General features: G+C 45.0%; 1 protein-coding gene across 1 annotated transcript in view; it reads right to left on the bottom strand.

Moving 5' to 3' along the window:
- Positions 1-797: 797 nt before the first annotated feature.
- LOC130281566 (uncharacterized) overlaps positions 798-23,307 on the bottom strand; it is a 32,093-nt gene continuing 9,583 nt past the window's right edge. Inside the window, exons 2-3 of the mRNA XM_056528908.1 lie at positions 1,839-1,985; positions 798-1,323 (exon numbers count right to left, since the gene is read on the bottom strand). Of these exons, the coding sequence (XP_056384883.1) occupies positions 885-1,323; positions 1,839-1,954 (555 nt within the window). The 5' untranslated portion in view covers positions 1,955-1,985 and the 3' untranslated portion in view covers positions 798-884. The remainder of the gene's footprint in view (positions 1,324-1,838; positions 1,986-23,307) is intronic.

Genomic DNA, 23,307 nt, shown 5'->3' with positions numbered 1-23,307 from the left:
CACTTTTTTTTACACTTTTTTTACACTATTTTTTATACTACTTGTTTTTATACACTTTTATTTATTTTATTTTTTTACACTTTTTTTTAATGCTTTGGAATACTTAGTATTCCAAAGCATTGCAGATATATGCTGCCTGCTAGTTTTACACGTCCTCACAGGCAATAACCGGGGCAGACCTGGGGGACCTTGTAAAGACCCCCGGCTGCCCAGGTAAGCAGCAGCACCCCGCAATCATTGCGGGGTGCTACAGGAGAGAGCCCGTTCCCTCTGTCAAAACTCCTTACAGCTCGTGGTCGCTTCTGACCGCGGCTGTAAGGGTTAAACTGCCGGAACCGAAGTTGTCTTCGGTCCCGGCAGTGCGGCAGGTCCCCGCCCGCCGGGTATTACACACAGCACCCCGCGATTGTGCTGCGGGGTGCTGCAGGGGTGACAGAGGGAGCTCGCTCCCTCTGTCATAACACTTACAGCCCACGGTCACTTCCGACCGTGGCTGTAAGGGTTAAACTGCCGGGACCAAAGTTTACTTCGGTCCAGGCAGTGCGGCAGGGTCCCGGCTGTGTGTTACAGCAGAGTCCCTGCCGCGATCTCGTGGGTGCACTGGGCAGCACCCACGAGAGCCATGGACGAGTATACACGTCCTGGTGCGGGAACGTGCATCCTGCCTGGACGTGTATACACGTTCATGGTCGTTAAGGGGTTAAGCAGATTACAGTGTGAAGAACTATCCACTTGTTTGCCATTATGCCAAAAGCACATTCTACACACTTTCGGGCTCGGCTTAGACGGTAATTAAAGATCCTCTTCCTGGAATCTAAGACTCGCTTTGGAAATGGTCTCAAGAGGTTGGTGGAGAGCCGAAAAGCCGGTGTCATCAGACACCATTACAAAAGGAGCTGGATCCGAAGTTCCAGGAAGAGGTCTTGGAGGGGGGCAAAGAAATCTGGTTCAAGAGAAGTTGACGGACAATCTTTGAGGCCTACAACACCCTTGAGTCTAAATTTATAGTTTATGTCGGCCACAGCCATCAGAATAATCGAAAAATATTTTTTATAATTTAAATATAAAGACCCAGAATGTGGTGGCTTCTGGACGCGGATATGTTTACCATCCACTGCACCTAGACAGTTGGGAAAATTTGCTACTTGTTCAAAACCAGCAGCTACTTGGAGCCATGTTTCAACAGTAGGTGCAGGCATCACTAATGGGCCCAACTTCTCCCAAATCACAGTACATGTCTCCTTTACTATATAGGCTATTGTACTTTTGCCCACAAAAAACTGGTACTGCAGAGACGAAAAAGCTTCTCCAGTTGCCAGGAATCTGAAAGAGAAAATAAATTTTAACCTAAATAGTCTCATATATAGATATAACATTAAAGTTTTACTCCATTGTTCAAAAAATACACAAACTACTTTTGCCCGAAAATTTGTCAAATTGGGATACATTATGAATATCAATTATATGACATTATGTATACTCCACAAGAAGTTTGTTATTTTTGTACACTCAGACCACAATGCTCTGTGCTGCCCCCTGTGTCTGTGTGGCAAAATGTAGATAGCAAGAAATAATAAAACATAACCAAACATTCCTACAACAAAGAGTTCCAGACACACACAGAGGTGTCAGTAAAGAGCAATAGATTATGAATGTAAACAACTATACAAATTCCGGGGGAGACTACAACAGATGCCAATTACTGGCTGTATTATGAGTTTAACATCCAAGTTAGGTAGAAATATGGTTAACTTTCGGGCAACAGTTGATTTGTGAAATATTTTTAACAGTGGAGAAAACATTTAAGCAAACACCATGCAAAGGGTTAGAATACATACCTTAATGTTATCAGCAGCCTTAACACAGGTGGAATTGGCTTCCTCATGTAGGTCTCCTGAAGAGTCAACGATGGCCTCAAGATGCTGAGCAAATTGTCAAAAGCATAAATGGACATTCTGGTAAAATAAAAAAATTTAGCAGGGTACCTAAAAAAAATTGTATAAAAAAATAAAATAAAAAAAATATATTTAGATATATATTGCAATTTTAAAACACTTAAAATAAACATAGGTTAAGATTAACACAAAAAGGGAAATTCCTTCTCAAAGTCTGATACCAAACGTACAAAGTGCCTTCAGAACACATACGCCAATGGAGAGGATGGACCCAGTATCTGTGTCTCCTACGAGATATAGGCTAACCAAAAAAAAAAAGACAACTAAAAAATCAAATTTGACAGTTTAAAAACATTTCACAAAAAAATATCTAAAAAAAAATACACAAACCCGACGCATCAACTGGATCCTGCGTGCCAAAAGCAACAGCAAACAATTTGCAGCATCATTGTGGGTCAACCTTCCAGGGGGATCAGACATTCTGAATCAACAATGCCTTCTAAACCATTAAAAGACCAAAAATGCATCCGCTGGGGCGGATTTAAGTAGAACTCTACAAAGGAAATAACATCAGGAGGGGGCAGATACCTTCCATTAATATTAATCCCTTTTAGCTGTGCACAAAATAGAACTTGGAAAAGCAGGAAAAACTGCCACATTCAAAAAATGCTATTTCCACACAAATGAAAAAAACGGCGGAAAAAACGCCAGAAAAAACTCATGATGACGCCACTTGCGCTGGCGATTTTTCAGGCGTTTTTTTAATCCCTAAAAACGCAGTGCAAAAACCCAAGTGGAGACTTAGCCTAATGGGGTGCTACCAGTCTGAGTGCCTGGGGCAGCAAGAGCTATAAATACACCCTTTTCCAAATTATGCAAATTCTATTTAAGTGTCACAAAGATTAAATATTTTGTTTTTCAGTTTAACTCATGGATGGCATTGTATCTCAGGGCTCTTTTAATCACTAAAAACAATCTTGGACACCTGTGATAATTAGATTGCCAGGTGAGCCCATTTTAACTAAAAACTACTAAAGGAGGGTGTTCCACATTATTAAGCAGAGCACCATTTTCAAGCAATATGGGGAAGGAAAAGGATCTCTCTGCTGCTGAAAAGAGTGGAATAGTTCAATGCCTTGGACGAGGTATGGAAACATTAGATATTTCACAAAAACTTAAGAGTGCTCATCGCACTGTTAGCCCCTTGGGGACGAAGCCCATTTTGACCCTAAGGACGAGAACATTTTTTGCAAATCTGACCACTATCACTTTATGTATTAATAACTCTGGGATGCTTTTACCTCTTTCATTCTGATTCCGAGATTGTTTGTTTTTTCATGACATATTTTACTTTATGTAAGTGGTAAATTTTCAATACTTGCATAATTTCTTGATAAGGGAAATGGATATGTCAAATAAATTACATATTGGTCCACATATACAATATGTCTACTTTATGATGGCATCATAAAGTTGGCATGTTTTTACTTTATGAAGACATTAGAGGGCTTCAAATTATAGCAGACATTTTCCAATTTTTCACGAAAATTTCAAAATCTGAATTTTTCAGGGAGCAGTTAAGATTTGAAGGGAATTTGAGGGTCTTTATGTTGGAAATCCCCTATAATGGACCCCATTATGAAAACTGCACCCCTCATAGTATTCAAAATGACATTCAGAAAGTTTGCTAATCCTTTAGATGTTTCACAGGAATAGCAGCAATGTGGAGGAGAAAAATCTAAATCTCAATTTTTTACACTAGCATGTTATTGTAGCCCCATTTTTTTTTCATTTTTACAAGGGTTAAAAGGTAAAAAGCCCCCCCCCATATGTGGATGTAAAGTGCTCTGTGGGTGCATTAGAGGGCTCAGAAGGGAAGGAGTGACATTGGAGAGCGAATTTTTGGAGAGCGAATTTTGCTCAAATGGTTTTTGGGGAGCATGTCACATTTAGGAGGCCTCCTTGATGCCAGAACAGTAAAAAAAAAAAAAAAAAAACACATGGCACACTATTTTGGAAACTACATCCCTCAAGGAACGCAACAAGGGGTAAAGTGAGCTTCATACCGCACAGATGATTGACAAACTTTCGTTAAAGTGAGACGTGAAAATGAAAAATTTTATTTTTAACACTAAAATGCTGGTGTTACCCCAACTTTTCATTTTCACAAAGAGTAATAGGAGAAAATGCCCCCCAATATTTGTAACCCCATTTCTCTCGAGTAAGGAAATACCTCATATGTGGATATAAAGTTCTCTGCGGGCGTACTACAATACTCAGATAAGCGCCATTGAGCTTTTGAAGAGAGAATTTGGTTGGAATGGAAGTCTGGGGCCATGTGCATTTACGAAGCCCCATGCTGCCAGAACATGCCCCCCCCCCCTACATGTGACCCCATTTTGGAAACTACACCCCTTAAGGAATGTAATAAGGGGTTTGGTGAGCATTTACACCCCACTGGCGCATGACAGATCTTTGGAACAGTGGGCTGTGCAAATCAAAAATAATTTTTTTTATTTTTACGGACAACTGTACAAAAAATCTGTCAGACACCTGTGGGGTTTAAATGCTCACTGCATCCCTTGTTACATTCCGTGAGGGGTGCAGTTTCAAAAATGGGGTCATATGTGGGGGGGTCCACAGTTCTGGCAGCATGGGGGCTTTGTAAACACACATGGCCTTCAATTCCAGCCAAATTCTCTCTCCAAAAGCCCTATGGAGCTCCTTCTCTTCTGAGCCCTGTAGTGTGGCGGCAGAGCATTTAACATCCACATATAGGGTGTTTCCTAGAAGAAATGGAGTTACAAATTTTGGGGGCTTTGTTCCTATTATCCCTTGTGAAAGTGAAAAATTTGGGGTAACACCAACAGTTCAGGGGGAAAAAATTGTCAAAGAGATGTGGGGTGTTAAGGCTCACTGTACTCATTATTACATTCCTTGAGGGATGTAGTTTCCAAAATGCGGTCACAAGTGGGTGTTTTCTTTTTTGCGATCATGTCAGAACCGTTGTAACTATCAGCCACCCCTGTGCAAATCACCAATTTAGGCCTCAAATGTTCATGGTGCGCTCTCACTCCTGAGCCTTGTTGTGCGCCCGCAGAGCATTTTACATACACATATGGGGTATTTCTGTAAGCAGGAGAAATTGCATTACATATTTTGGGGGTCTTTTTCCCTTTTTACTTCTTGCGAAAATGAAAAGTATGGGGCAATATCAGCATGTTAGTGTACAATTTTTTCTTTTTTTACACTAACATTCTGGTGTAGACCCCAACTTTACCTTTTTATAAGGGGTAAAAGGAGAGAGAAAAAAATTGTAACACAATTTCTTCCGAGTGAGGAAGCCATAAACTGTTGCCTTGAAATACAATAGGGCTCTGAAGTGACAGAGCACCATGCGCATTTGAGGCCTAAATTAGAGATTTGCATAGGGGCAGCCCCGGATTCAAGCATGGCACTTGCCTCCACCAGAAATACCCTACAGCAGTGTTTCTCAAACAGGTTGCCTCCATTTGTTGCAAAACTCCAAGCATGCCAGGACAGTCAATGGCTGTCCAGCAATGCTGGGAGCTATTGTTTTGCAACAGCTGGAGGCTCCGTTTAGAAACTCCGTACGAGACGTGCCGTACGAGACGTTTTTCATTTTTATTGGGGAGGGGAAACTGTGTCAGGGGGTGTATGTAGTGTTTTACTTTTTTATTTTGTAGTGTAGTGTTTTTAGGGTACAATCACACGGTGGGGGTTCACAGTGAGTTTCCCACTGGAAAATTTGCAGCAGCTCAAACTTGCAGAAGGAAACTCACAGTAAACCCCCGCCCGTGTGAATGTACCCTGTACATTCACATGGGGAGAAGGGCAAACATCCAGTTGTTGCAAAACTTCAACTCCCAGAATGCACTGACAGACTGTACATGCTGGGAGTTTCAGTTTTTCCACCACTAAGTTAGGAAACAGACTCTAGCTCAGTGTTTCCCAACCAGTGTGCCTACACCTGTTGCAAAACTACAAACTCCCAGCATGCACTGACAGTCAAAAGGCATGAAAGGAGTTGTAATTATGCAACAACTGGAGAAGAACTGTTTGGAGACCAATGTTTAGGAGTCTCCAATCTGTGGCCCTCCAGATGTTGCAAAACTACAACTCCAAGCATGCCCAGAGTCCAGGCATGCTGGGAGTTGTAGTTTGGTAACATCTGAAGGACCAGATGTTGCATAACTACACCACCCAACATCCCTGACTGTCTGGGCATGTTGGGAATTGTAGTTTTGCAACATCTGGAGGGCTACAGTTCGGAGACCACCATATTCAAAACTACAATTTCCAGCATGCCCAGACTGTCCAGGCATGCGGGGAGTTGTAGTTCTGCAACATCTGAATGGCCAGATGTTACTACACAGTGGTATTCAAACTGTGGCCATATAGATGTTGCAAAACTTCAACTCCCAGCATGCCCAGACGGCCTTTGGCTGTCTGGGCATGCTGGGAGTTGTAGTTTTGCAACTTCTAGAAGGCCACAGTGAAGATCACTTACCAGCGATCTTCACTGCAGCCTCCTCCTACACCATAATTTCCAGCCTGCAGTCTCTGCTGCTGTCTGTGCCGCCGCTGCTCCGGTATGCCGGCCATACTCCTCACTCAGCGCACTTGTCCCCCCCGCTCTGCCCGGACTTCCATTGGTGGGCAGAGTGGGGGAAATTAACTTTAACCCACCCCCAACTGCCATTGGTGGGTCAGTCGAAGGGCATACAGGTACGCCCTCCGTCCTTACGTACCAGGACGTGAGGGCTTACCTGTACGCCCTCCGTCTCCAACAGGTGAAGAGATTTGTGGCTGATTCAAAGCAGATGGGTTCATGCAGATAAAGGCACATTGAGGAAGATTTCTGCCAGATCCATGAATCGGATCAAGAGAACAGCTGCTAAAATACTATTGCATAGCAGGAAACAGATATTTAAAGCTGATAGTGCCTCTGGAGTCCCACGGACATCAAGGTGTAGAGTCCTCCAGAGTCATGCAACTGTGCATAAACCTTCTATTTGGCCACCACTAACCAATGCTCACAAGCAGAAACGGCTGCATTGGGCAGAAAAAAAAATACATGAAGACTAATTTTTAAACAGTCCTGTTCACTGATGAGTGTCGTGTAACCCAGGATGGTCCAGATGGATGGAGTAGTGGATGGTTGCTGGACAGCTACCCTGTTCCAACAAGGCTGCGACGTCAGCAAGGCTGTGATGGAGTCATGTTTTGGGCCAGAATCATGGGAAGAGAGCTGTTTGGCCCCTTTATGGTCCCCGGAGGTGTAAAGATGACCTCTGCAAAGTATGTGGAGTTTCTGACTGACCACTTTCTTCCCTGGTACAGAAGGAAGAACTATGCTTTCCATAATTAAACCATCTTCATGCATGACAATGCACCATCTCATGCTTCAAAGAATACCTCTGCCTCAATGGCTGCTATGGGGTTAAAGGAGAGCTCTGGGAGGCTATTCTGACATCTTGCAAACAAATTCAAGCAGAAACTGTGCAAAAACTTACAAGTTCAATGGATGCAAGACTTGTGAAGCTGCTATCAAACAAGGGGTCCTATGTTAAAATGTAACGTGAACGTAAAGTTAAAATGTTGTTAAAAGTTTGATTGAAATAGTTTTGATTTCAGTAAGTAAGCTGCAAACACAACAGATGACAATTTTCAGTTCTTTACCACCTATAAAGTGTTTTGAAACTTACTGTGTGTAATAATTTGGAACGTTGCATTGTAAGTGTTTTATGTTTAAAAAAAAAAATACTGCTATCATTAGGAGGTGTTCAATAGTGATGTCGCGAACATAAAATTTTCAGTTCACGGACCGCGAACGCGAACATCCGCAAAAGTTTGCGAACCGGCGAACCGCCATTGACTTCAATGGGCAGGCGAATTTTAAAACCCACAAGGACTCTTTCTGGGCACAATAGTGATTTAAAAGTTGTTTCAAGGGGACTAACACCTGGACTGTGGCGTGCCGGAGGGGGATCCATGGTGAAACTCCCATGGAAAATTACATAGTTAATGCAGAGTCTGGTTTTAATCCATTAAGGGCATAAATCACCTAACATTCCTAAATGGTTTGGAATAGCATGCTTTAGCCCACTTTAGGCATCATATAGTTAGATCCTCCCTTTAGGCAGCACATAGATTCCCCCATGTTAGGCAGCACATAGTTAGAGCTCCCCTTTAGGCAGCACATAAGATTCCCCCATATTAGGTAGCACATAGTGGGATTTGAACCCAAGGCCCCAGTGCTGCAAGGCAGCAGTGCTAACCTCTGAGTCACCATGCTACCTTTAGTATACATCTAATATTTACGGTTGCTAAAATGGACAGAGATGTCAGCAGAGTGTACAAGAAAAATTAGGCATGTATACATGGATGAAAAATAGGGTATTGTCGTAGCTGCAGCTGTAGCAGCGGCCAGAAAAATTGCAGCACCATAACAAGTGCAGCAGCAGAGGCCAGAAAAATTAGGCATGTACACATGGATCAAAACTTGGGTATTGCCGCGGCTGTAGCAGCGGCCAGAAAAATTGCAGCACCATAACAAGTGCAGCAGCAGAGGCCAGAAAAATTAGGCATGTACACCTGTCTGGAAAATTTGGTATTGTCGCAGCTGTAGCAGTGGCCAGAAAAATCGCAGCACCATAACAAGTGCAGCAGCAGACGCCAGAAAAATTAGGCATATACACATGGATGATGGATGAAAAATTGGGTATTGTCGCAGCCACAGCTGTAGCAGCGGCCAGAAAAATTGCAGCACCATAACAAGTGCAGCAGCAGAGGCCAGAAAAATTAGGCATGTACACATGGATGAAAATTTGGTACTGTAGCAGCGGACAGAAAAATTTCTGTTTGTTTCGCCATGCAGAAAGTGCCCTAAAACATTGCGATTTGAACCCTACTTGGTGGCGGATAAGTCACACAAGTCATCTGGCATTCAGAGTTCAAATACAGCAGCGTGTGGACCATTTTTAGCCCAAAGCAGCTCATCTGATCAGGCCTTGTTCAGTCAAATGTATCGCCCAGTGTCAGTCCCTTCGGGATCCATCCCTCATTCATCTTACTAAAGGTGAGGTAATCCAGACTTTTTTGACCAAGGGCGACTCCTCTTCTCAGTGACAATACCTCCCGCTGCACTGAAGGTCCTTTCTGACAGGACACTTGAAGCGGGACAGGCCAGAAGTTCGAGCGCAAATTGGGATAGCTCAGGCCACAGGTCAAGCCGGCACACCCAGTAGTCAAGGGGTTCATCGCTCCTCAGAGTGTCTATCTGCGGTTAAGGCCAGGTAGTCGGCGTTTTCTGATAGTGGACCCCCGAAGAGCTGTGGCGATGCGTAGGACTTAATAAGCTCCGCATGTCCTCCATCAACAGCATGTCTGTAAAGCATCCTGTCCTTGCCGGCGTGTTCGTGGGAGGAGGAGGAGGATTACTTTCACCTCTTCCCCTGTTAGATCCCTGTTGTGCTGTGACATGATCCTTATACGCTGTGTACAGCATAATTCTTAATTCATTTTGGACCTGCTGAATCCTTTCCGCCTTGCTGTAATGCGGTAACATGTCAGGCACTTTATGTTTATACCGGGGGTCTAGTAGCGTGGACACCCAGTACAGGTCGTTCTCCTTCATCCTTTTTATATGAGGGTCCCTCAACAGGCACGACAGCATGAAAGACCACATTTGCACAAGGACAGATGCCGAGCTACTCATGTCCCCTTCCTCGTCCTCACTGATGTCAGGGAAGGTATAATCTTCTTCCCCCCAGCCACGTACAACACCACAGGAACCAGATAGGGGACAAGGAGCACCCTGGGATGCCTGCTGTGGTTGGTCTTCCTCCTCCTCTTCAAAGCCACATTCCTCCTCTGACTCCTCTTCCTCACAATTTTCTTCCAGCGTTGCCGCAGGTCCAGCAAGCGATGCTGATAAGGCTGTTTCTAGTGGTGATGGTGTCCACAACTCTTCCTCTTCACGCTCATCTACTGCCTGATCCAGCACTCTTCGCAGGGCACGCTCCAGGAAGAAAACAAACGGTATGATGTCGCTGATGGTGCCTTCGGTGCGACTGACCAGGTTTGTCACCTCCTCAAAAGGACGCATGAGCCTACAGGCATTGCGCATGAGCCACCAGCAACGTGGCAAAAAAATTCCCAGCTCCGCAGATGATGTCCTAGCACCCCGGTCATACAAATATTCGTTGACTGCTTTTTCTTGTTGGAGCAGGCGGTCGAACATTAGGAGTGTTGAATTCCAACGTGTCGGGCTGTCGCAAATCAAGCGCCTCACTTGCATGTTTTGCCGCTGGATATCTGACAAGTGCGCCATGGCGGTGTAGGAACGCCTGAAATGGCCACACACCTTCCTGGACTGCTTCAGGACATCCTGTAAGCCAGGGTACTTGAGCACAAAGCGTTGTACAATCAGATTACACACATGTGCCATGCACGGCACATGTGTCAACTTGCTCAACCTCAATGCCGCCAACAAATTTGTTCCGTTGTCACAAACCACCTTGCCGATCTCCAGTTGGTGCGGAGTCAGCCACTGGTCCACCTGTACGTTCAGGGCCGACAGGAGCGCTGGTGCGGTTTAACTCTCCGCTTTGAGGCAAGTCAACCCCAAGATGGCGTGACACTGCCGTATCCGGGATGTGGAATAGCACCTGGGGAGGTGGGGGGTGCCGGTGATGTGGAGCAAGACGCAGCAGTGGAAGAGGACTCGACCGAGGATGTTATGGAAGAGGATGGAGTAGGAGGAGTAGAGGAGGTGGCAGCAGGCCTGCCTGCAAGTCGCGGCGTTGTCACCAACTCCTCTGCAGAGCCACGCATTCCATGCTTGGCAGCGATCACCAGGTTTACCCAATGAGCAGTGTAGGTGATATACCTGACCTGACCATGCTTTGCAGACCAGGTATCAGTGGTCAGATGGACCCTTGCCCCTACACTGTGTGCCAGACATGCCATAATTTCCTGTTGCACAATGGAGTAAAGGTTGGGGATTGCCTTTTGTGCAAAAAAATTTCGTCCGGGTACCTTCCACTACGGTGTCCCAATGGCTACAAATTTTTTAAAGGCCTCAGACTCCACCAGCTTGTATGGTAAAAGCTGGTGGGCTAGCAGTTCCGACAAGCCAGCTTTCAGACGCCGGGCTAGGGGGTGACTTTGAGACATTGGCTTCTTGTGCTCAAACATCTCCTTGACAGACACCTGACTGTGGGCAGATGAGCAGGAACTGCTCAAGGCGAGAGACGGAGAGGCGGATGGTTGAGAGGGGGCAAGGAGGGCAGCAGTGGTTGACCTGGCTGAAGATGCTGGACCAGGAGGAGGATGGCGGCTTTGACTTTGTGTGCTGCTTGTACTGACGTGTTGATCCCATAGGCGCTTGTGATGTGACATCATGTGCCTTCGCAAAGCAGTTGTGCTTAAGTGGGTGTTGGACTTCCCTTGACTTAGTTTCTTCTGGCACAGGTTGCAAATGGCCTCGCTGTTGTCAGAAGCAGACACACACAAAAAATGCCACACTGCTGAGCTCTGCGATGACGGCATTCTGGTGGTGGCAAAAGCATGCGTTGATTGGCGTCCCGTCTGGCTGACCCCGGGTGCCGATGCATGCTGTCTGACTGTGCCACTAGCTCCTTGCCACGACCTCCCCCTGTTTCCAACTCATCTCCTCCTCCTCTCTGTCTCCCCATCTGAACTTTCCCCCTCTTCTTCTCTTCTAGTGGGCACCCACGTGGCATCCACGGACACATCGTCATCATCAACACCTTCACCGCTATCTGACACCTCAAGAAAGGAAGCAGCAGCGGGTACAACATCATCATCACACCGTACGTCCATGTGTGTAATGCTGCCTGACTGAGACATATCCCTGTTAACTACATCCTCTGGCAATAATGGTTGCGCATCACTCATGTCTTCAAACTGATGTGTAAATAACTCCTCTGACGGATGAAGTAAAGCTGCTGCGGTGCTAGTGTTGGTGGTGGCGGCAGGCGGGCAAGTGGTAGCATGAGAGGTGCCCGAAGCTAAGCTAGAGGAGGAGAAGGATGGTGCGTCAAGGTTCCCAGCGGAAGCCGTAGTAGATTGGGTGTCTTGTGATAGCCAGTCAACTAAGTCCTCAGAACTTTGGGGGTTCAGGTTACGTGACCTCTGAACACTGGCCATTCTAGGGCCAAAGGGAATCCCAGCACCATGAAGGCCCCTGCGGGGTAGCCTTCCTCTGCCTGTCATTTTTTTGGTTAAATTTGCACAAGTGTCAAACCAAATGTGATTTGCACTAGGGTGACACAATTTGCCCTGCAGGCAAAAAAAATGGCAACTGTGACGTGAACTGACAGGTGCGACTGGTTTTATTTAACAGCCAAAAAAGGTATATTTTTTAAAATTTGCACAACTATCACACCTAATGTGATTTGCACTAGTGTGACAATGAGCAAAAAAGCTTGCCAGCGGAGTTCCCCTTTTTAGCAGTGGTCCCCAACCAGGGTGCCTCATGCTGTTGCAAAACACACGGACTGATATATTTCAGCCCTTTGAATGCAGTAGTAGTTAGTTGCTTTAACCTCTTAAGGACGCAGGGCGTATGGATACGCCCTGCATTCCGAGTCCTTAAGGATGCAGGGCGTATCCATACGCCCGTGGGAATTCCGGTCCCCACAGCTAGCCGGTTGGGGACCGGAGCCGAATGCCTGCTGAAATCATTCAGCAGGCATCCCGGCATATCGCCCAGGGGGGTCATTATGCCCCCCCCCATGTTGGCGATGGCTGCAGATCGCTGGACAATTCAGTCCAGCGATCTGCGGCGATTCCAGGAGACCCGGAATTACTGGCTGATCGGGGCCGTCAGAGACAGCCAAAGCCAGCAGGGGTGAGGTGGCACTGGTGCCATCTCACGATCGCCCTGATTGGTCGGCCGGTAAATCAGGGCGCCTGCTGCGGGTGTCACTCCCGCACCCGCTCCGCCCCTCTTCCGGAGGACGTGAGCGGGTGCGGGAAGAAGACCCCGAGTGCTGGGGACCCCGATCCCCGGCATCCCTGTTGGGATTGGGGCCCCAGGAGCGATGGTCGCGGCGAGGGACTGTCCTGCGACGGAGCAGCAGCAGGAGGTGAGTGACAGCCTCCTGCTGTTGCTTAGCAACAGCTCCCAGCATGCAAAAAGGGCATGCTGGGAGCTGTAGTTATGCAACAGCAGGAGGCAGACCACCACAACTCCCAGCATTCCCTTATGGGCATGCTGGGACTTATGGTTTTGCAACAGCTGGAGGCACATCTTTTCTATGGAAAAGTGTACCTTCAGCTGTTGTATAACTACAACTCCCAGCTTGCACAAACAGCTAAAGTGCATGCTGGGAGTTGTAGTGGTGCATCTGCTGGTTGCATAACTACAACTCCCAGCATGCCCATTGGCTGTCGGTGACTGCTGATAGTTGTAGTTTTGCAACAGCTGAAGGCACAATGGTTGTGAAAGTTTTTTTTTCCACCTAACTCAGTGTTTCACGACCGGTGTGCCTCCAGCTGTTGCAAACTACAACTCTCAGCAGTCACCTTACACCATGCACCGTACATGCTGGGAGTTGTAGTTTTGCAACAGCTGGAGGCACACTGGTTTTGAAACACTAAGGTCACAAACTCAGTGATACATAACCAGTGTGCCTACAGCTGTTGCAAAACTAAAACTCTCAGCATGTACAGTCTGTCAGCGCATGCTGGGAGTTGTAGTTTTGCAACAGCTGGATGTTCCCCCCCCCCCCCCCCCCCCCATGTGAATGTACAGGGTACACTCACATGGGCGGAGGTTTACAGTAAGTATCGGGCTGCAAGTTTGAGCTGCGGCAAATTTTCTGCCACAGCTCAAACTGCCAGCGAGAAACTACTGTGAACTCCCGCCCGTGTGACTGTACCCTAAAAACACTACACAACACTAACACAAAATAAAATAAAAAGTAAAAAACACTACATATACACATACCCCCTACACAGCCCCCCTCCCCTCCCCAATAAAAATGAAAAACGTCTGGTACGCCACGGTTTCCAAAACGGAGCCTCCAGCTGTTGCAAAACAACTACTCCCAGTATTACCAGACAGCCACTGACTTTCCAGGCATGCTGGGAGTTTTAAAACAGCTGGAGGCACCCTGTTTGGGAATCACTGGCGTAGAATTCCCCTATGTCCACCCCTATGCAATCCCTAATTTAGGCCTCAAATGCGCATGGCGCTCTCACTTTGGAGCCCTGTCGTATTTCAAGGCAACAGTTTAGGGTCACATATGGGATTTTTTTTTTTTACATATGCAAAACTCGTGAAACGCCTGTGGAGTATTAAGGTTCACTTAACCTCTTGTTACGTTCCCCGAGGGGTCTAATTTCCAAAATAGTATGCCATGTGTTTTTTTTTTTTTTTTTTGCTGTTCTGGCACCATAGGGGCTTCCTAAATGCGGCATACCCCCAGAGCAAAATTTTCAAAAAGCCAAATATGACTCCTTCTCTTCTGAGACCTGTAGTGCGCCAGCAGTGCACTTTTCACCCCCATATGGGGTGTTTTCTGAATCGGGAGAAATTGGGCTTCAAATTTTGGGGGGTATTTTCTGCTTTAATCCTTTGTAAAAATTTAAATTTTTTGGGAAACCAAGCATTTTTTTTTACATATGCAAAAGTCGTGAATCACCTGTGGGGTATTAAGGTTTACTTTACCCCTTGTTATGTTCCCCGAGGGGTCTAGTTTCCAAAATGGTATGCCATGTGTTTTTTTTTTTTTTTTGCTGTTCTGGCACCATAGGGGCTTCCTAAAGATGACATGCCCCCCAAAAACCATTTGTCGCTCCTTCCATTCTGAGCCCTCTACTGTGCCCGCCGAACAATTAACATAGACATATGAGGTATGTGCTTACTCGAGAGAAATTGGGTTTCAAATACAAGTAAAAATTTTCTCCTTTTTACCCCTTGCAAAAATTCAAAAATTGGGTCTACAAGAACATGCAAGTGTAAAAAATGAAGATTGTGAATTTTCTCCTTCACTTTGCTGCTATTCCTGTGAAACCCCTAAAGGGTTAAAATGCTTACTAAATGTCATTTTGAATACTTTGGGGGGTGCAGTTTTTATAATGTGGTAATTTATGGGGTATTTCTAATATGAAGACCCTTCAAATCCACTTCAAACCTGAACTGGTCCCTGAAAAAAAGCGAGTTTCAAAATTTTGTGAAAAATTGGAAAATTGCTGCTGAACTTTGAAGCCCTCTGGTGTCTTCCAAAAGTAAAAACACATCAATTTTATGATGCAAACATAAAGTAGACATATTTTATATGTGAATAAAAAAAATAATTATTTGGAATATCCATTTTCCTTACAAGCAGAGAGCTTCAAAGTTAGAAAAATGCAAAATTTTCTAATTTTTCATCAAATTTTGGAATTTTTAACCAAGAAAGGATGCAAGTTACCACAAAATTTTACCACTATGTTAAAGTAGAATATGTCACGAAAAAACTATCTTGGAATCAGAATGATAACTAAAAGCATTCCAGAGTTATTAATGTTTAAAGTGACAGTGGTCAGATGTTCAAAAAACGCTCCGGTCCTAAGGTGTAAAATGGCCTGGTCCTTAAGGGGTTAAAGAAAAAAAGCTTGCCAGCGGAGTTCCCCTTTTATGCAGTGGTCCCCAACTATTGTGCCTCCAGCTGTTGCAAAGCACACTGACTGATATATTTCAGCCTTTTGAATACTGTAGTAGTTAGTTGCTTTAAAGAAAAAAAGCTTGCCAGCGGAGTTCCCCTTTTAAGAAGTGGTCCCCTACCAGGTTGCCTCCAGCTGTTGCAAAACACACAGACTGATATCTTTAAGCCCTTTGAATACTGTAGTAGTTAGTTGCTTGAAAGAACTAAAGTTTGATTCTGGAGTACCCCTTTTAACCAGCGGTTCCCTCCCAACCAGGGTGCCTCCAGCTGTTGCAAGACACACGGACTGATATTTTTCAGCCCTAAAAAGGGCTTTTTTGGGTGCTGTCCTTAAAGCAGATGTTACACTAGTGCTTTAGGAGTAAACTGGACCCTGAATACACCACCTAGCAGCAACCTAGCTATCGCTTTCCCTATACAGAAGGAGCAGTTCTCTGACCCGCCACTTCCTAAGCCTGCAGCATGCTGAATGAGGGTAAAATGGTGTCCGTGCAAAAGGTAGGAGGGTCTGGAAGGGAGGGACTGCTGCTGATTGGCTGTAATGTGTCTGCTGACTCTGACTCACAGGGTCAAAGTTTACTGCAATGTTAACCCCTTAAGGACTCCGTTTTTGCACTTTCGTTTTTTCCTCCTTACCTTTTAAAAATCATAACCCTTTCAATTTTCCACCTAAAAATCCATATTATGGCTTATTTTTTGCGTCGCCAATTCTACTTTGCAGTGACATTAGTCATTTTACCCAAAAATGCACGACGAAACGGAAAAAAAAAATCATTGTGTGACAAAATCGAAGAAAAAACGCCATTTTGTAACTTTTGGGGGCTTCCGTTTCTACGCAGTGCATATTTCGGTAAAAATTACACCTTATCATTATTCTGTAGGTCCATACGGTTAAAATGATACCCTACTTATATAGGTTTGATTTTGTCGCACTTCTGGAAAAAATCATAACTACATGCAGGAAAATTTATACGTTTAAAAATGTCATCTTCTGACCCCTATAACTTTTTTTTATTTTTCCACGTACAGTGCGGCATGAGCACTCATTTTTTTGCTCCATGATCTGAAGTTTTTATCGGTACGATGTTTGTTTTGATCGGACTTTTTGATCACTTTTTATTAATTTTTTAATGGTATAAAAAGTGACCAAAATACGCTTTTTTGGACTTTGGAATTTTTTTGCGCGTACGCCATTGACCGTGCGGTTTAATTAATGATTAATTTTATAGTTTGGACATTTACGCATGCGGCGATACTACATATGTTTATTTTTATTTTTTTACACTGTTTTATTTTTTTTATGGGAAAAGGGGGGTGATTCAAACTTTTATTAGGGAAGAGGTTAAATTACCTTTATTAACACTTTTTTTAATATTTTTTTTTGGCAGTGTTATAGGTCTCATAGGGACCTATAACACTGCACACACTGATCTTTTACACAGATCACAGGCGTGTATTAACACGCCTGTGATCAGTGTTATCGGCGCTTGACTGCTCCTGCCTGGATCTCAGGCACGGAGCAGTCATTCGCCGATCGGACACCGAGGAGGCAGGTAAGGGCCCTCCCGGTGTCCGGTCAGCTGTTCGGGACGCCGCGATTTCACCGCGGTGGTCCCGAACAGCCCGACTGAGCAGCTGGGTCACTTTCACTTTCACTTTACAAAGTTGACCGCCGCTTCTAAAGGGTTAATACGCCGCGATCGGCGATGTGTGGTATTAGCCGCGGGTCCCGGCCGTTGATGAGCGCCGGGACCGACGCTTCATATCGCGGGAGCCGGCGCAGGACGTAAATATACGTCCTGCGTCGTTAAGGGGTTAAAGTATAGGGGGCGGATTGAACTTCACATATGTTTGCCCGGCGATGCGAACATGCTAAATTCGCCGGGAACTGTTCGCCGGCGAACAATTCGCGACATGTCTATTATTCAATAAAATTTTAATTGTGCTCTTAATAGTTGATAACATGAGAATTATACTGACTGTTATTCACATCAATTATTTAGGTAAATGAGAAAAATATCATTTGCATGACAATTTGGAACAGGTTGTATGGCTCTTGGTATTCAGCCTTAGGGTGTGAGTTTATTTTTTAGGTACTACTACTACTCCCAGCATGGAACAGACTGTTCCATGCTGGGAGTAATATCTAACAGATCACCCCAGGTGTCACTTCTGACACCTGTTGCGATCCACCTATATAATCTATAGAAGCCGGCAGCACGGATGCACTTCTCTGCTCCCCTGCACTGTACTCTGTGATGTGAAGTTCTCTTTACATCACAGATTCATATTTCCCATTGAGAGCGGTGATTAGTCAAATTGGCCGGAGTTCATAGCAGAGATGCGGTACGCTGTATAGAGCTGTTCCGCATCTCTGCAATATAAAGGACGATCGCAATGGGTGTCAGGAGTGACACCCATAGCGATCTGTCTATCAGTACAGGTACTAATACTCCCATCATGGAACAGTCTGTTCCAAGCTGGGAGTAGTAGTAGTACCTAAAAAATTTAAAAAATATAGAAAAAAAAGTTAAGAAAAAGCACACACTTTATTAAACACATAATTAAAATACATTTCTTATAAAAAGTTTCACAAAATGAATTATAAAAAATATATTATTTTTACAAAAAGGACCGTTTATACATTTTTAATATTGTCGGCTACATTTTTTAGGTAGACAAAACGCCAAACACAGGAAAATGCCATGGCGTTTTTATTTGGGTCCGAAAAAAAATAAGTGGGAAATTAGCCTTAGGTGTAACCTGCCCTTCTAAGGGGCAGGTGGTGTGACACATGGTCCCCTGGGCTCCTATTAGACACTGCAAATTATTTTATTAATAAAAATCTCTGGCAAATGAGGTGATTTTCTTTTTCAATGTTAATGTTGCAGATATTCAAAAAGGTTTATGCTGCATTTCATTTATGTGATATAAAAAACTATTTTGATCCTTTTCACACCATTTGTAGACTTCCAAAATGCACACACACACACACACAAACGGAGAGAGAAGCCGGATGTCTTTTTTGACAATGAAAGGCCACCGAAAATTGTCACAAATCACATTCCCATTCAGATTTATAAATATAAGTATTTCTACAGGCAGTATATAGTGTTTCTGTTTTAGAAATTTAGGATAAATATGTAAAAAAAAAAAAAAAAACTTCTAGCTATGGGTTTGTCCTTACTTTGACCTCTGGCTCTGCTTTTTCTTCCTTACTCACAGTTGGTTCCCAGGTCCTATTTTTATTAGCCTCCCCCATGGTGCTACTTCCACCCAACTAGAGAAAATTAACACTATCCTTTGTCTACCTCTGATCTTGAACAGGTGGGACCACCACCTCCAGTGCCACCTTATATTATGGCATTCTATCTTTGATGTAGTTGATGCAGTCATTACTTCTACTCCAAACCTATGCATGTTGCAATTCTAAATATATCTTCTTTAGCAGCCCCAAATGCACTCAGCTAGAACACTATACAGAAACAGCAGGAACAGTATTATACTATATAAGATTTTTTAATAGAAGTAATTTACAAATCTGTTTAACTTTCTGGCATGAGTTGATTAAAAAAAAATGTTTTCCAGTGGAGTACCCTTTTAAGCAGTTCTTGCTAACTATCTAGCACTGCAGCTTACTACTATCCTAACATGGTGATGTATATATTATTGACTTAGCTCTGTCCTGCATGTAGCAGTAACATATAATGTTCATGGGTAATAAATCACATGCCCCTAATGAAGAGTGTTGATTGGTTGATGTACTTTTAACAAAATCAGAAATGTTTACTGTTAACATTGGTGCCATTTGACTAAGATGGAATACAGTATCTTTTCTGATGAGTATTAAAAAAGCTATTGTGTGGAATGGATCTGCACATGTTGTTAGTTTTGTAATGTGTGAGTGTGTAATGTGAATAGAATGTATATACCGTATTTATCGGCGTATAACACGCACTTTTTAGGCAAATTTTTTTAGCCTAAAGTCTATGTGCGTGTTATACGCCGATACACCCCCAGGAGGGGGTGAGAGGCCGTCGCTGCCCGCTTCTCTCCCCCTGCCTTTCCTGGGGTCTAGAGTCCTGCTGCCGGCCCTTCTCTCCCTCTGGCTATCGGTGCCGTTGCCCGTTCTGTCCCCCTGACTATCGGTGCCGGCGCCCCATTGCCGGCGCCGATAGCCAGGGGGAGAGAAGCGGCGCCGACAGCCAGGGGGAGAGAAGGGGCAGCGGCACCCATTGCCGGCGTCGCTGCCCCGTTGACTCCCCCCATCCCCGGTGGCATAATTACCTGTTGCCGGGGTCGGGTCCGCGCTGCTTCAGGCCTTCGGTGTGTGTCCCCTGCGTCGTTGCTATGCGCTGCACGGCTGGGCGCATGACGTCAGTGCGCCGCGCTGTGCAGTGCATAGCAACGACGCAGGGGACGCACGCCGGAGGCCTGAAGCAGCGCGGACCGACCCCGGCAACATGTTGTTATGCCACCGGGGATGGGGGGAGGCAACGGGGCAGCGGCGCCGGCAATGGGTGCCGCTGCCCCTTCTCTCCCCCTGGCTGTCGGCGCCGGCAATGGGGTGCCGGCACCGATAGTTAGGGGGACAGAACGGGCAGCGGTGCCGATAGCCAGGGGGAGAGAAGGGCCGGCAGCAGGGCTCTAGACCCCAGGAAAGGCAGGGGGAGAGAAGCGGGCAGCGACGGCCTCTCTCCCCCTGCCTTTCCTGGGGGTGTATCGGGGTATACACGCGCACACACGCACCCTCATTTTACCATGGATATTTGGGTAAAAAACTTTTTTTACCCAAATATCCTTGGTAAAATGAGGGTGCGTGTTATAGGCCGGTGCGTGGTATACCCCGATAAATACGGTAAATGGAATTCATGAAATTACTTACCTGTTAAATGCTATGCCATAGCATAGCATTGATCAATGTTATCTGTGCTTGATTGCTCCAGCCTGCTGAGCCTGGCTGGAGCATCGCAGAAAAGATTGGACAGCGAGAAGGCAGGTAAGGGCCCTCCCGCCATCCTCTAAGCTGATCGGGACACCCCAGTTTCACCACAATGCTCTCGATCAGCTCCGCTGAGCTGCTGGGAATGCTTTCTTTTATTTTAGACGTTGCTATCAAGTTTGATCGCAGCATCTAATTGATTAATGCCAGGTATCACCACAATCGGTGATGTCCGGCATTAGACACGGGTCCCGGCCATTAATAGCCACCGGGACCACCCGCTATGACGCGGGTTCAGCTTGTGACCCCGCGTCATAGCAGTGGAGCGGGCGTAGGGTGTTCATGTACACCATGCATCCTTAAGGGGTTAAACATAAATAAAATGTATGGGATATGGGTTAAGATATGGTCTGGAGACATTAAAATATGCCATCTAAAGCTGCTATCTAAAGTGCTTCTTAAGTGTGACATCAAGAATTATACCAGAATTCATTCACTTCATTTTCTCACCAGCCTATTCTTTCATTTACAGGTATGTCATCATTCATTTCTTGAACAACTACCACCATCATTTGTTCTCACCACTGCATATCTGTTTAGCTGTATTTAAATAATTAACCTGGTATGTCACTTATCTTGTGATTGTGTACTCCCATTCCCCCCATCATTGCATTGTCATGTATATTTCTTACTGTTATCTGGCTAGTGTTTCCATTTTGTTTGATCACAATTTATTTCCCCTGAGTGATCCCAAACTGTTTATTTTTTCTTAACTTTACTCCCCAAACTTTATTGCTCCCCACCCATTTTCACACCTGATTGCACTCCTCTGACAATTCTCTGGCTTACCCTAGCACTATATATCAGAGGCTATAGATCTGTTAGACCTTAGGTCTGGAGACATTAAAATATGCCTTCAAAGCTGCTATCTAAAGTGCTTCTTTAGTGTGACATCAAGAATTATACCAGAATTGAACCAGAAGGGAACAAAAGGGAACTAACTCAACATTATAACTACAAAAGTAAGCCACTCTTTTTTCAGAAAAAACAAACAAACATGCACTCACTTATTACTTACATCATTGCGATACATTTTCTCTTATATCCCCCCACCGATTTCTCCAGTGGACTCTATATACATCTCTCCATGCCTCCTTCCCTCACCTATGTATTGCTCGAATGCACTGCTCACCTTCCTAAACCACCCAAAGTCTCCTCATTCCATGGTACAGCACAGAAGTCGCTTCATCACTTCACCCAGTCATCTGCTCTTCCTCTTCTTTCTTCTGCTTTTAGCTGCCGGGGACATTGCTCCTAACCCTGGCCCACCTTTCTAAATATTTGCTCTACACTACCTGCCTCTTGCGGAACCACTACAAACTTTAACTGTGCTCTCCTAAACGCTCTATCTGTGTGCAATAAGCTCACCCAGATTCATTACTTATTTCTCACTAATTCTCTTAATCTGCTGGCTCTCACAGAAACATGGATACAACCTTCTGACACTGCTTCTCTTGCTGCTTTATCTTATGGTGACCTTCACTTTTCCCATACCCCTAGATCTGACACCAGGCATGGTGGAGGAGTTGGGGTGCTTCTAGCCCCACAATGCACTTTTCAAGTCATCCCCCCCATTACCCTCACTCAAATTTCCCTCTTTTGAGGTCCACACCCTCAGGCTCTTCTGCCCATTGTCTCTCAGAGTGGCGGTCATCTATCGTCCTCCTGGTTCTCCCCAAATGTTCCTGGATCATTTTTCCACCTGGCTCCCTCACTTTCTTTCCTCAGAAACACCTACACTCATCATGGGTGATTTTAATATCCCCATTGATACCCCAATCTCCTCTTCTGCCTCTCGGCTTCTGTCTCTAACCTCCTCCTTTGCCCTTTCACAGCTTACTTACTCTCTCACACACAAGGATGGGAATACACTGGACTTGATCTTCTCTAGACTTTGCTCTGTCTCTGAATTCACTAATTCTCCTTTTGAGCTCTCTGACCGCAACCTTCTCTCTTTCTCTATCAGTAACTCCTATCCTCTTCCGGACACTCCAACCTTGTACACTTACAGAAACCTGCGTGCCATAAACACTAGTCAATTTATAGACATTCTACAATCTTCACTATCACCAATCTCTTCTCTCTTCTGCCCTAATCTAGCAGCCAAACATTACCATGACACCCTAAAGTCTACCCTGGATCAAATGGCACTCTCTAAAACACGAACCTCCCGACACAGACGGCAGCAACCCTGGCACACGCTAACAACCCGCTTTCTCAGGCGATGCTCTAGGCGTGCTGAACGTCTGTGGAGGAAAACTAAGACTTCTTCAGACTATCTGCACTATAAATTCATGCTTAAATCCTATTACTCCGCTCTTCATCTCACCAAACAAACATATTTTACCTCCATCATCTCCTCTCTGTCTAACAATCCAAAACACCTTTTTGACACGTTCAACTCTCTCCTTCGGCCTAAAGTACAGACCCCAATCACTGATCTCTGTGCTGAAGACCTGGCCAAATACTTCAAAACTAAAATCGATGACATTCGTGATGAAATCCTCCCCCAGTCCCCTAAAAGTTCTGATCCAATTCCCAGCCACGTCTCCTCTTTATCACTCTCAGCTTTTGAGCCTGTAATGGAGGATGAGGTTTCCAGGCTCCTCTCCTCCGCCCGCCCCACTACCTGCTCTAGTGACCCCATGCCTTCACACCTCATCCAGTCTCTCTCTCCTGCTATCAGCTGTCACCTAACTAAAATATT

The sequence above is a fragment of the Hyla sarda genome, chromosome 7 (genome assembly GCF_029499605.1).
Source record: "Hyla sarda isolate aHylSar1 chromosome 7, aHylSar1.hap1, whole genome shotgun sequence".
NCBI classification, from domain to species: Eukaryota; Metazoa; Chordata; class Amphibia; order Anura; family Hylidae; genus Hyla; species Hyla sarda.
This window is presented reverse-complemented; position numbering and strand designations above follow the sequence as displayed.